A 15,857-nucleotide genomic window follows, 5' to 3' on the forward strand; every position below is an offset into this window, starting at 1 on the left:
CGCATGCGTTAAAATACAGGCCACGCAGGTGAAGTGTCCAGGATGGTATATCAAAAATTGAGATATGAGACGACATTGTCAATTTTTGACATTTTTGCTTAAAAATAGTATTTTGAACAATTTGACAATTGCACTCTAGATATATCTAGCTTCGGTCACGAAAATACCAAGTATGTGGTAGCAAATTATTCGTAAGAAAATGCTCTATCTAAATATGCTAATGGGACACCTTCGTTCCATTTGAAAAAAATGAGATATGATTAAAAATACGATTTGGGCTTCTTTTAACAGGAAAAGTCACGAAAAACATTAGACAATCAAATCTATCTTTCCAAGGCTCTTTGATTAAAAATTAGTGGTTTTTACTAGATTGAGATTTAAAATACTATTTTTTCAAGCTAAAATGTCAAAAATTGACATAGGATGCAGTACATTCTAAAACTATATAATTCTGAAAGCCAAAAGTTATATTGTTATGGACTAATATTACAGAACCGAATCAAAATAAAAAAAATCAAATTAAATTAAATTAATATTCATTCACCATTTTGTCGACAAAATGTATTACAGAAAATGTTATCTCAGGCATTCTTTGAAATTTTGCTACGTATAAAGCTAAAGTTCCTGACAATAAGAGTTAAATCTAATCATTTGAGTTATAGTGAGTATAATTAGTGTAATATTATTGCTAATATTTTACACTACTTTACACATAATAGACTAAAAAAATTAACACATAATATGTATAGTGGAAAAACTCTTATTCCAGCGCAATATAATACCGTTCCAAGTCCCCTAAAATTATTTGAACCCATTCGATGGGATTTTCCATAGAGATATATATCCAGGAATTACGAGGACCAGGAAATTAGGCGTCATATGTGCGACCCTCACGTAGCAGGGGATTACCCGGACTCGCAATGCTTCTCTCTCACTCTCTCTCACACACACTCTCTTAATACCTCCTCTTGCTTCTTTATCTCTAATAGTCTGGATGGATCTATTTTGCTACATATTCGCTTCAATATAGACGTTACAGTGTGTATATGTAGTGGAATTAGATAGAATTTATTGTTTTTTTCATATAGCAACTGTTAAAATTGCCTTATATCTATCAAAAATAGTAGATAAAATAGTAGTTTAACCTCAAGGATAGATTAAATGATACTTTAGCAGCGAGGATAGCTTAAAAATTTATTTCTTCTCGCACGTTTTTTAATTGCTTCCATTTTTGAAATTTTTTGTATTCCTTTTCATAAGTTATTCGGGATTTAAATTGAAGTAGTTTGGATATGGCGTTTGTCGCCTCAGCCTGAATATCTGTTGCTAATTTACTTATTTGAGCCGTAGTTTTAGCCATTTCTGGCTACAATTCAATCAGCAATCGACACGAAAGAGAATTAAAAAATATTGACTCAAAACTGGCGAGTAAAGAGACAGCTTAATTTATTTGTCAAATTAGATAGAAACCAACGCCAATCCAGCACAATATTTTTTCTTCTCATAATAAATTTCTTGAAATAATAATTTCTGAATATTTTTTAAAATGTAACTCGCTATGGAAAAAAAATATTGTTTTATACACGACGATAAAATTGCATTATTGTATCCCGAAATTAATTTACGAAAAAACGCTTAATATATACTGAAATAGGAATTATTTCAATCCATAATTTCTTGATAACGGATGATCATTGATAATATCCATGACATTATAACATCATTGGCAAATTTCCTTGCAAAACTAATAGTAAATATATATCATTCTCTTTTTCTGCTTCCTTCGGTAGAGAAAAACAATTTTCCACACACCCTCGAGGAATTTTTATTCAAACCAAACCCCTACCGAATCCATCCATTCATTGTTCCCAACCTAACAACAACCGCATCCAGACAAGCACGCCACCATAGATGGTAAAAAGGACCCGAAAAAACTCCCGAAATAAAAGTCCAGCTGACGGCAGAGCTGGCAAGTCTGACGTCGCGTTGTTCTGACGTCATTTATATCCACGGCCGACTCCGCTATTCTCGTGTTTCTTTGTTTGAAATCTGTCCCCCCACGCACCCCTTTAATTTAACCCTCCCACTGTTTGGTGCCACCCTTTCGGCAGTTCTGCCCCCTTCTGTTTGTTGTATCGTTTCAATTATTCTAATTCCGGACGGTCTGCGGAATGGGATTTTCGAGCGAGATGACTCTGGATAGAGGGGTAAACGGTTTAAAATTGTATAGAGTGTGTTTTAAAAGGAGTTAAGGATGTTAGAAAGATAGCAGACAACTTTAAAATTGTTAAATTTATAAAATTATTATACCTAGTTTGGAGTTGGAACCCTAGATCATATACAGGGTTGTTCACCACATACGACACGGAGTATTGTAGCTAAACGATTAGATTTTTACAAATTGTAAGTTTTGGGTTCGTTGAAGGACTATTAGAGCTACAATTTAAAAATATTTTTACAAGATACAGAGTGTCCCAAATAAATAAAAAATATCAAAGTTGTATTTTTTTAAATGGAACACCCTGTATATTATTACATTTTTAGTTTCTACGATTAAAATAAAGGTAATTTTGATTAAGGTTCATCACACTTAAACCTTACCGTTTTTGAAAGGGCGACTGGCGATCGACTATGAATACAGCCGTTAGACTATTAGCACAGATTACTAAATATTTAGTAATCTGTGCTATTAGCACAGAATATCTAGCTACGCAACAGAAAAATACTCGAAATGAAAGAGCTAAAATTGCACAAATGAAATACTAGATGGCGCGACAACATCATAATCAGAATATAATTGGAAATTTTCAATTTTCGGTTTTGGATCGACGACACGTCGACGGCCTTGAAGCTCGGCTAAATATGCACACTTGCCAGATTCAAAAAGACTTTAATTGGCATCCCATTCTTTTTCTGGTATATAAAAATTTCTTCCTATTCTTCGTTTCTTGTCAGATACACTTATATTAATTATTCGTTTGGCTTTTAAAATAGTTTTATGTTTAAGTATATTATTAGAAAATATATGCTCACAAAATACATTTTTAATATATGTACACTACTTTATTATGTTAACTAAGAAAATAACTTTAATTACCTTTAAAATTAATAATATACAGGGCGATTGATAGTGATATTTATTTATGCTGAAACGTTAGTAATGAAATATACGTTTAATAATAATGGAAATAATTTTTTAAAATGCAGTATAAAAAATGTTAATTGACTAAAAAAATACTATAATAACAAATTTCTTAATAAAAATTATTAATTAAACAAATCTTTATAAAGAAACGCAAGTATACCAAATTTTGTTCAAATATTATGGTACCACTCGATATGCTTCATAATATTGCAATGTATACCAAATTTAAGAACAATCGAACGCCAGGAAATGGTATCGTAATAATGGTACTATAGAAGGTACCACTTATATGCATTATAGGAGCATACAAAGTTTAAGCCTAATCAAACGCCAGGAAATGGTATCGTAATATGGCACTACATTATGGTTCCCCTTGATATGCTTCATGGTACCATAATATTGCAATGTCATAAAAAATACGCAAGTATAATCAAATATGAGCCCAATCGAACGTCAGAAAGTGATATCATAATATGGTACTATAGAAGGTACCACTTTATATGCATAATGTAGTACCATCATATTACAATGTCACCGAACACACGTAGTATACAAAGTCTAAGATCAATCGAACGCCAGGAAATGGTATCGTAATATGGCACTACATTATGGTACCTCTTGATGTACCTCATGGTACCATAATATTGCAATGTCATCAAAAATACGCAAGTATAATCAAATATGAGCCCAATCGAACGTCAGGTAGTGGTATCGTAATATGGTACTATATTAAGGTACCAGTTTATATGCATCATAGTACCATCATATTACAATGTCACCGAATACTTACTATACCAAAGTATAAGTCCAATCGAACGCCAGGAAATTCAATTACAATCAAACTTCACAAAGTGATTGTAATTCAGCTCGTAAGATTTAACTCCAACCAACATGGCAAGTTAAATACCTAAAAGTTTGAAAAAGAGCTCTGATCTATTTTAATATGTTTAAATGATGTAGCAAATTTGAAGGTAGGCTTTATAAGGAAGTATTACAATATGAATTACACAATGGCAACACTGCATAAAATTCTTTTAAATTTCGTTTGTAGAAAACTGTTTTCTTTTAAATTTATTGCCCTCTATTATGTAATAGCGAAACTACCGCATCAAAATATCTGATTTGGAGACAGGCTTTAAAAGCCTGTCTCCTTTTGATACCTACGATTTTATACGTGTAACGAGGCTTCTGTTGCGTAGCTAGATATTCTGTGCTATTAGGTATGTAATTATTAGCATGAAACTGAACCCAAACTATAAATATCAAATCCTATTTGGAAAATTTAACGAAATTAAAGTAAAATTAGATTTGATGACTTCGATCATGTTTATAATATTACGCCTAGTGACGTCACGCGCGGTCATCTTACTCCCATTTTTCCCAAACCACCCGCTGCTGCCGCGTCGTAAAAAAATGGAATATAACGAGATAATCTCGGATTATGTAATCGGGTGGCGGGCACAAGCGACAGCAGCCGACGTAGCAAACTGACACCTCGTCATTATCCGACACCGCACTTAAAAGGAAACGCGACACCTAGCGCCAGAAAACATAAACCCGGTCTCTGGGGAGATATCCCCCACGCAGCCTGACATTATATCGCACTATTCCTCGACAGTTGGGAGAGGATTTTTTTGCAATAAATAATCGAAAATTACTCGTAAAAGACGACGATTTTAATTCATTATTTTATAAAATGACATAGAGTTTCCGTGACTGTGAGTGTATTTACATCTTCGTTTCCCTTTATATAGTCTCTCCAATCTTGACAGTGATAGATATGTCTGTCATTTTATTTTCAAAGAAGTTTATTTTATTTTACAAAGAAATAAGTTTGGTACAATTGGAACTCATATCAGAAAATTAATATATTTAAAATTTGAGTGACAAGTGATTACTTCAAAATATTGTGAAAAAAACTGTATAAAATTGAAAAAAAGACCAAGGAGTAGGAAAATGTGTCTCTCTGTACTAAAATTTATTATTTACCTATGGTGTGCTGCTATTTTCCAGATACTCCAGTTTTTGGTACCATATACGAGATAGTATACAAACTTTATTTATGGCTAATACAACGCTCTGGTCATAATCTCTGGCAAACTGTATCTGGCGGTCTCTTGGCATTGAATATTAAATAATGTAAACTATGGTCTGGGTCAACACTTAGTTTTCCCTCAAGAGTTTTCCTCCACTTAATTAAAAAAAAACACGAAACACAGGTAATAACACAGTCTAAAATGCAAAATGCAAAATATTTATCATTTCTATTTGACATAATTTGACACGAAATTATAACCTATAACTTGGCAAGAGTTTGACAACTCTCAAAAATCTTAAGTCGAGTTCATACGCATCGGCGTCCGTTTGTCGTTCATCGTTCCGTCAAACCAATAATATTGAAATATGATCTGTTATTTTTTGAACTAAACCAATAAAACTGGTTAAAAACAAGAGATGACCATCCATAGTTAACTTAAAAAATATTAGAAACTTTTTTTAGTTAAATAAGTGGATTACTTTGAATAAGAAGACTAAGGAAGGAGCATATCAAAAATCTTAGGTACACCGCGATGGGCCTCAAATATGGCCGACTTAAATTCCGGTTTATCAGTGTCGTTCTAATTTTATTTAAAAAATGTAAAACTATGATGTAGGGTAGACGTGGGGTAGACTCAATAATTTGTTGTTTTATTTTACGTTGTGAATAAATGTTGGTAGTTATTAAAATTGTTATAAAAATATATAATTCTAATAAAAATAGATATGTTATAATAAGTATTTATTAACACAAACATCCGATACGCTACTGAAGCAGGTAAGTCAAATTAACGTATCTAAATTATTTGACATCTAATCTTTGACAAGTAATAAATAAAAGCTAAAATGCAAGAAAAATATATAATTTAGTTAATTTAAGTGAATTTCATAAATGATCGGTTTACTACACGTATGTATATTATATAGTCACTTACTAGCGAAAAGTTGTTCCATTATTTCACTCAATTTTTGCCGAGATCTACCGCACGCTACACAACCAACTATGTTAGAGTCTTTTTCGATAAATCGCGATAGTGTCACTGTTAATTTAAGTTCTGCCACAATTTCCAACTAGATTTACTACCTTTATACAACTATCAGTAGTAGAATAAATAATAAATAACATAAAATAAGCTCCGTAAAGACTGACAAATCCACAAAATTTCAAATCAAATTCAAATGTGTCAAATGAATCATCAAACAGAACTGTCAAGGATCCCCACCCTAGAGAAATTTTATGGTGGCTTTTCCGCCGACCATGCATGAATACATGGATAGCATTATGCTCCTTCCTTAGTCTTCTTATTCAAAGGTGGATTAGTATAGACGTCATCTGCTTTTTTTTCTGCCATTATCGAAATCTTACCTGAGAAAAAAAAAACAGAGTATACCTTTATGGCTCGGAGTGTCTAGAAAGAATAGTCAAGCTGGTCCCGGGGTAAAAAAATTTCTAGACACTTATACAGGAGAATATTGAAAGCTTTTTAATGGTATTCATACGCAATCATACAGTCTACGCCACTCCATCCAGACCAGGGAATAGGAAAATGTGTTCTTTCGGGCTTTTCCCCGAAGATCCCTGCCTGGTATCAGCGGAGGAAAATTATAGATTTTCCGGCGCCCGGTTCGTATTATCCGGCTCGTCCCGAAGACGTTATTTACGGGCGGAATCCCCGAAAATTTCCATCCGATCGGATTTCGACAGTAAATCGCGCCGACACGACTGATATGTGAACCCCAGGGGCGCCGTCGGGACGCACTCTCACTCCCGCACATCCATATCCACGCCCGTCTTCGTCTTATTCCATTTCACCTACACGCCAAAAAAAAGTTCGGTCTTAAAGTTGCAATAACATACGTGAAAAAGCTTTCCTTAAAAAGTATTGTGTCCTTATTATACAGGGTGGTCGGAATTGTATTCGGAAAACTTCGGCAGCATATTCTACAATTAAAAATAAGTGAAAAAGTTCGTATAAATGTATGTCCTAAAATGCTTAGTTTTGGAGATACAGAGTCTAGAATCTGCTGGTGGAAGGAATGGATATGTTACTATTGATTTTATTTTGTGTAGACTTTTTCTTGTTGGTCTGATGTGTGCTAGCTGCGTGAAAAGGTTTAACTCTAACGGTTATGCTGCCGCACAGTTTTGGCTGCAACTGTAGCACGGGATGACTATGGCACAGTGAGGACCGCGACAATAGTTCCCTTAAGGATGATTCACGCTATACTGTGACGGGTCCGAGTACGTGTACGATGTCGGTGTACATTTTTTTCTCGGATCCGCTTCGTTCCCGCCACGTTGCGGAAAGCATGTATGTACTTTTCCTGGTGCCCCGACTGCAATCTGCAGTCATGATATAAACAAAGTACACTTTTTATCATGTCTGTAGTAGGTAGTGAATCTTACAGCAGTATTTGATGATAGGGAATGCATAAAACTGGACAATGAAAGGATATAATGAAGAAGTTAGATCCTTCATCTTGCCCTTTGAGCAGGTGTTGTTCTTTCTTCATCAACTGTAATTGGCACCAATTCCACTTGCGAGAACTACGGCATTCTTCGTATTAAATCTTTGTGTGTCTATGGGGCTGTGTTTTATAATATACTCAGAATTAATATGAGCCCCGTTATCAACTCGGTGTTGCATAAACAGAAGGCTCGGACGTGGTTCGGTGTCTACTTCACAGAACGTGCCCGTCTCAGACACGGTCCGGTGAACTGTGAATCATCCTTTATGCTACGTTCTCTGCCAGCTAGGAGTAGTTTACTACTCCTCTTCCCCAGAAAGATGGTAGGTCTGAGGATTGTATAAGGTTATACCGCCTATACTCGTACGTCAGAGCCTCGTTTGTGTAAACAGGGTGCACCGCGTGAAGGTGAGGTTGACTTTTGGGTAAACTAGGCTATATGTATACCCCTTGCACCCCAAACACCCCACTTGTTGGTCTGGAGGGTTTATGCTCAAAGATATCCAAATAGGAATTTTTTTGACAAGCGTTCCTTTGAAAAACTACTTTTCCTGTTTCGCAGAGCTGATAATTTGGAATATGAAAAACCGATTAGGCAGAAAGCTGGAGTCGTTGGAAATGAAGAAAATTCACAAGGAATTTGTCTTAATTGATTCTTTTGGTGGGCACCGAGTGGGCGTGGCAAAATCATTTTGTCGTGGATTTTGCCACGCCCACTCGGTGCCCACTGGGCGAGTATATAAACGCTCAACTTGTAGATTGTACTTTAGTTTATAATCATCTGCTGATAATGCTAACATGGTTAGCGAAACGCGCGTCCAGTGTAAAAGTAAAAGTGTTTTGGTGTATTGTGGTGATTTAGTGTTTTTATTTTGCTATTTAAAAGATCTTTAAATATCTCAAAACCAAAACTTTCAAACATATTAAACCCTTAGTTCTGCCACACCCTGTACACTTTAAAATAATTTTAAATTATGCACATGGTCTCTATACATATACCCATAAAATATTTTGTTTCTACATCTTTCCGTTTTTTATAATCTACCGAGGCGAATGAGGTGCGCCACCCTGTATATACAGGAATTATTTGAAATTTTTAGTATGCGAACAAACACGAGAGGCGCTTTATTTACTTTCATTTCTTAACATGACAGACGAAGTTCTAAAGGGTGATGTTTTGTAGTCTAAATATCTAAAAAAAAATATTTTTTTTCGTGTATCTTCTTCAATTTCCTTTCCCGATTTTTACGCCTCCCATCAGATATAGGCAAATAATAGGCTAGAGAGTGAATCCCGGGCATAACCGTAAAAATCACTATGCATTGGCGGGGGTTTTCGCGGCGCGCGTAAGGGTTATACCGCCCCCGGGAACCGCCAAAGATGGGGTTATGGGTCCTGGGGGAGCCCTACAAGTCGCATGCGAGTGTGTGCGCGGCCGGTGCGAAAGAAAACAAATGGACGTGTAGCGGAGGGCACTTTCTGCGAAATTACGGGCCGCAGATTGAGGCGGGGGATCCCCGGGGGACTACTTAGGGTCCCGCTTGATGGCCGGGGGACCGATGACCTGGGTAATTAACTAATAAGTCTTGGAGGAGATATGGGGTTTGATTTTGATTCTCCTGATTTCGCTAATGCTAAAATCGATGCATCGGAACGTTTAATCGCAAATATCTCAAAAACAGATCACTGTTTCGAACTAAACAAAGAGCATTTTTTACACAACAAAGTCCTAGCTTTAATTTTCATTTATTGGAATGACTGTATCTATAAGGATAAATGAAGTACCACCAGTAGCGCTCTCTACACTAATTTAGAATTTAGAATGAGTGGGAGGGGGGTTAATCACTTCGACCTTACAGATCCATTGTGTCCCCCTTTCTTGAATCATAACTCATCATACAGTCCCCGGGCTTTGACAAAAGCCAGTATCTGGAACGGTTTTATAGAGGGTAGTTCTCCATCTCCAATATCAGTCGTACCAAAATTCATGGCACGAATGGTTGTCGTCTCGGCGCACTCAGTGATGAGGTGTACTGGTGTTTCACCATCTTCCCCACAGAATCTGCATTCGCTGTTTCTTCTTAGTTTCAATCTACTGAGGTGTTCATTGAGGAGACAGTGTCCTGTTAAAAACCCCGTGACAATCCGAAGATTGTTCTTACTCAGACCCAGGAAGATCTGTGATTTTTCTTGATCATAAGCCCTCAGAAACTTCTTCGAGTGTCTTAGACCATTGCAAGATTTCCATTCCAGGTTGCAGATGGAATCTTCCAAGTTCTTGAGTTCCGCCTTGAGTTGGTTACCACTTGGAAAGCAGAACGGTTCTGGTCCAGTTAGTGGAGTGTTCGCTCCTTTCCTAGCTAGATTATTTGCTTTTTCATTGCCTTCTATCCCTTGGTGAGCAGGCACCCAGTGTAGGAGGACTTTGTTTTCTTTGCCTAATTTATTCAGCTTCTCTATGCATTCTTTGACCAATTTCAAATCGATTGATACTGAGTTGATCGCCTTTAACGCTGCTTGACTATCAGATAAGATGGCTATTTCTTGTTTCCGATAGTTCCTATCTAAGATAAGTTGTACGCATCTCTCGATAGCGTAGATTTCTGCCTGTAGGATACTAGGGTAAGTGCCCATTGGTTGGAGTAATTAGCTCTCGGCCCAAACACTCCGATCCCTGTTCCCGTATTGGTTTTGGAAGCATCAGTATACCAAGTTATGGTATGGTCTTTTAACTGCTGGGCAAGCGTTTCGCTCTTCCAATCCTTCTTATTGCTCAATACTACATTGACATGTTTGTCAAAGTTGTACGTTCTTGGCATATCGTCCACTGGGAGTTGCAGGAGTCTCCACTAATGCAAAGTACCCTTTCACGGCTGTTAAGGAATTTTACACTATCGCCATTCGTTTTGGCATTAAAATGGCATTTTAGGGCATATGTTCATAGAAACTTTTTGTATTATTTTTATCCGTAGAATCACACGGAGTTGGATACACTATTTTTGACACCCTGTATATGAGACCCTTGTAAATAGCAGTCTACTCTACACATTTAGTAATTAGATTTGTTATTGTAACCCCCTGAATTAAGAAAGAGCTTCATAATTTCATGGATATAGACACGTGCGTAGGGACACTTTGTACGTTTGTTTTCCTCTTTTTTACTCCGATTCCATTGTATTCAAAAACCTCGTTTCACATCTTTGGGCGTAAATTAACCGTGACACAATGACGACGACTCCGCTCGAAATATAAGGCGTTCCCGCCACTTGCTAATTTATGTGCTGCCCTGTATAGGCGCGTGGCTCGCGTATACGCTCTCATTAGGGTAATTACCCGATTCTCGCACACGTGAGAGCGTCACGTCGCGCCACCTAGCAATTGGTTTGAAAAATCACGAGCGCTATGGTAAATAACGACCCTGCTGACTGGGTGGGACCGAGTCACGTGTCACTGGAGTTCGGAAAAGTCACGCCCAACGACATCGCGAATTATGGGTTGATTTGTTTCGCCAGTCTTTCAAAGTCTTTCAAAGGCGGCAGTATAGTATGATTTAAACGTATGCAAGTGGTAGACATGTTTCATTTTAAAAAATAACTGTTATGCCAATATTTCATTGTTATTTTTTTTTTATTTGCGCAGCTAGGATGTTCAGCATGGTGCGGTGGATCAAAAAAATCGACTATTTTTTTTCACTTTATACTTTGAAAAAAAGGTTGGTATATCGTGAGTATGAGGTGAAAAAAAATAGTCGATTTTTTGACCCACCCAAATGTTCAGTCTTAAAATAAAAAATTTGTATTTATGGATACCAGTTGTATGTATGGAACGGGATATTAAATTTATGTTATAAGGTGATCGCTATGAGTTACTGTTTTAATCTAAATTTTATTTTCATTGGTTTCAGCATCCCTATCCGTCGGAGGATCAGAAAAAGCAATTGGCACAAGATACGGGTCTAACGATACTTCAGGTCAATAACTGGTAAGTCCTATTTTATATTTTAAGTTTGCAAATATATTTATTACATTAGAGAAATGATAACCGATGATATTTGGAAAAATGTCATAAACATAAAAGATTATGTATATGTTACGCACAATACTCGAATTCGGGTAATGCCCGAAAAAAATGCGCAAAAAATATTTTCCAAACCCGAAATTGTACATTTAAACGGGTATTGCGCATTACAAAATGGCAAAAACTAGTATTGTGCATTTTAAATTGTGCAAAACTAGTTTGGTGCATTTCAAAATGACCGTTTTCTTTTAATAAGACGGCAAAAAGTAGGGTTAGCAGTTTGTTTAGGTTTTAAAGGATTCTTATTTTGATTTTGTTATGGGTGGAAATACGCAATACTTGGTAAAATAAAATATAAAAATGCAAGAAAAAATGGAAGCCGAGTTCGAAATTCTAGTAAGTCGATTGATGATGGCTAAAACCATAGAATAACTAACTGAAAGAAATGAAAACTCCTATGTTAAAGCCTGGAAACACGCGCTCGACGCGATCCAAGCGGGCTACTGGCAGAACTAAAAGTTCGCGCCATATTTTTAAATGGACCTTTACTGCCAGTTCATAAGTTTTTTACTTATATTTGGTAATTTCAATCTAGATTATGAACTTATTTGTAACAAAACATTTTACAAAATAAAAATAATGTATTTTTATACAAATAAATTAATAATCTAGGTTGAAATTATCCCTGAAATTAGAATAAAACACGAAAAATTTGTAACTTGATTATTTTATTATAACATTGTTAATAAAATTACATATAACACATTCAACACTATACAAGTATATATAAAAGTTATCAGAATTTATACAATCAGTTATAAGTAATTATAAAAAAGGTTATAAATTATAAATAAATAATTCATTATATAAAAGACATATAGTTACCGTGAATATAATTTGGTATAACTTTAATCTCAACTTTAATGACCTATTCAAATAGAAACATCTTACAATTCACATTATATAATACACAAAGCCAAGGGACAAAATTGTTATTAAATCTATTCTCGATGACTCGAAGCATTTTTTTTTCAAATAAAACAGGACATATAGGGCTTATAAATAATACAAGGGTATAGAAAATATATAAATAAGTAAATACAAATATATTTTCAACCTAATGATTAATGATTATACTCGTTTAAATAAATAAATGATCTTTTTAAAATTACTTGTTTGTCTTTGCAAATTTGTATATTTAATATTTATCTAAAAGCGTACACTTACATAAATTACTGCACAACCTTTAAAATTAAGCTTTTAATATGTTATACAAATTCTTGATTCGATATAAATACACTTAAATAAAACTTTAAAATTAATGATCTTCCAAATTTCTGAGACAGCCATTTTGTTGAAAGAATTTGTTTTGATTATGAGAAATTTCATAAAAATTATCACAGGGATTAATTAATCTTATATATTAAACTACTTGGCTTTTAAATTTCACAATCCTATCGTCCAAAATACTCTAAATTCGCAAAAATCCGTAAAATATTCCCATAAAAACAAATCACAATTCACTTCCACTTCACAGAAACTGACAGACATTGCCAAATATGGAATGACGTTTATTTTTCAATTTATTTTACTGATCTAACTGATCCGGGTCACTTAGAAATTAAATTTTTATTAAATTATTTAATTATAATTGTTTCTGGCGAAAGCAACTTCATATCAATGTTTATTCATAGGGTAACAAAGCACATCACTGTTAAATTATCAACATTTTATATAAATATTTATATTTTTCAACTACTCCAACTACTCCAATTACTCCACAGAGAATCAAACGAATTGTTAATTAAACTATACTCTGTGGATGACTTGATAAAATCATGATGAAATTAAAGTCCCTAGATGAATATCTAGGGACTTTAGACGAAATTTCTACGCAGCGCCATCTATCCCTCTACTGGCAGAAACTCCGCCGTGTTTCCAAAATTCAAATGGCAGTTTCATCCGCCTGGCTAAAACACAGAAACATAACCTTATGTCGAAAAACGAATACCTAACGATATTGATTGAAGTTAAGGAGGCAAATTTTCTTAAAATTTAAAACCTTTGTGTGCGAAACAATATAGAAGGATAAAACGTTTTGATAAAATAACTGTGGGTGGTGTGGAAAAATTGATCAAGAAGCGCCAAGGAGATTCCGATGTCATACTGTATTTTGTTGTGATTGAGGAAATGTTTTCTATAATTCACCAGGCACATATAGCTACAGGCCATAAACGACATAAAGGTTTGTTTTTTTTTGTTTATATTTTATCTATTAGGTATCTAACCATTCTTAGGGTTCCGTTATTAAGTATTTTATTGTCGGTTTAATCATATTTGAATCAAACACATTCATAAACAATCCATCCTTTGTGTTAGGGCGTTATTGATCAAATAGGACAAGCAAAACTAGTATTGGACATTTTGAAATGCACCAAACTAGTTTTGCGCAATTCAAAACGCACAGTACTTGTTTTGACTATTTTGTAATGCGCAATACCCGTTTAAATGTACAATTTCGGGTTTGGGAAATATTTTTTGCTCAAAACTAGTTCTGTGCATTTGTTTCGGGCATTACCCGAATTCGAGTATTGTGCGTACCAAGTAGTTTTACACTTTAAAATTTAGGATTTTTCAAAAACGGCTCAAATTACAGTGCACTGTCATTTAATGATTTGCATCAGGAAGATGTAAGTAAATACTACTCACTGAAGAAAAACTCAAAAAATTTGACTATAAGAATGAAACTGAAGACTAGTACAGCACAGAGTACCTAGAAGATTGCTTTTGGTAGATGCACTCTTTCTCTTCTTTCGATGTTTCCGGTTTTGTTTCTGTTAATTCAATTTAATTTCAGTTCTAATGTGATATTGTTTGGCTATTCGTCTGATCTATTCTGATATTTTTTTGTCTATGGAGTACTCAAGATAAAGAGCTTTTTCCTCAAGCTGGTGCACCAGTGAGAAATATTTCTTTATCGTATATCATCTGCAGTTGATTTTGTTCTTAGTCTCAATATAGTTTGGTGTTTTTTGGAAAGATTTTGTCATTTAAACAATCCTGATGTTTTTTTTTTCAACTATCTAATGTTTCAGTAAAGCATGTTATTTTGATCTGAAGGCTAGGTTATCTCTTCTAGCATCCTCTTCTTGTTAGTTAGTTAGACTAACTCAATTATCTGGGTGCCTGAGTCTATCCGTAACCTTGAATGGGAATCCCCCAACGGTCTAAGACATTATTCGAAGAAATTTCTCAGGACTTAGACCCGAGAAAAGTCAAAGATTTTCTTGATTTAAGTAAAAACAATCTTCGGATTGTCAAGGGGTTTTTAACAGGACACTGTCTCCTCTATGAACACCTCAGTAAATTGAAGAAAAGAAAGAACGGTAAATACAGATTCTGTATGGACAATGGGGAAACACCAGAACACGTCATCAGTTCGTGGTTTAACTTTTAGTACGACTGATATCGGCGATGGAGAACTAACCTCTGTAAAATGGTCTCAGTGAGAACAACTCAAGAATAAGGGATACAATAGATATATGAGGTTATTAACTTCCCCTATTTTTTCGCTTATATCTTACTCATGATAATTCAGACTCAAATATTTTTGTCGTTTTTTCCGTCGACCTGTTTTAATTTCCTCCAGATAAAAACAAACAATAGCGCTCCAAGGGTTGTATTTCTTCCTGTACCCCCCTCCCTCTTGCCCCTCGTTCGACATGAATCGGCATCCGGAAAGGAGCCGAAGATTCGGTAATTACGTTTGCGAACGGGCGGCGGCGCGCAGATCGCATTTTAATGCAATTCCATCCATTATCCTGGCAGGGCCATTAGCGAGAACGGCGCGCCACCCTGATGCAATTTGGATAGAGAGAGCCGTTGCCGAGCCGAGCGATGGCGCTGGCATCGACGTGGAAGACCGCGTAGGGAGGGTGTGTCGATAGGTCCAAGGAAAACATCGATAACATAAAGAGCTAGCTTAAAAGCATAGTGATTAAAGGAGAAGACAACCAATCCTTCCTAATTTAGAAAGGCCTAACGTGCTTCTCCATCTCCCACATTAGATTTTCATATAAAATATTTGGCTTCTAAATAATAATAATAAATATTACTTTATTTCGTACATTAGGGTAAGCCAAAAAAACTGACCTATGAAATTTATGGGTTAAAATGAACGTAATAACCA

At 35.3% G+C, this 15,857-nt stretch overlaps 1 protein-coding gene across 3 annotated transcripts in view; it reads left to right on the forward strand.

The window, feature by feature from the left end:
• LOC115885312 (homeobox protein homothorax) overlaps positions 1–15,857 on the forward strand; it is a 394,897-nt gene that overhangs the window by 327,804 nt on the left and 51,236 nt on the right. For all 3 annotated transcript variants that reach the window (XM_030904184.1, XM_030904187.1, XM_030904186.1), the window contains one exon: positions 11,556–11,632. In XM_030904184.1, coding sequence (XP_030760044.1) covers positions 11,556–11,632 — 77 coding nt within the window. The remainder of the gene's footprint in view (positions 1–11,555; positions 11,633–15,857) is intronic.

Source organism: Sitophilus oryzae, unplaced genomic scaffold (assembly GCF_002938485.1).
Source record: "Sitophilus oryzae breed Bouriz unplaced genomic scaffold, Soryzae_2.0 scaffold_381_pilon_pilon, whole genome shotgun sequence".
In the NCBI taxonomy this organism is placed as follows: Eukaryota; Metazoa; Arthropoda; class Insecta; order Coleoptera; family Curculionidae; genus Sitophilus; species Sitophilus oryzae.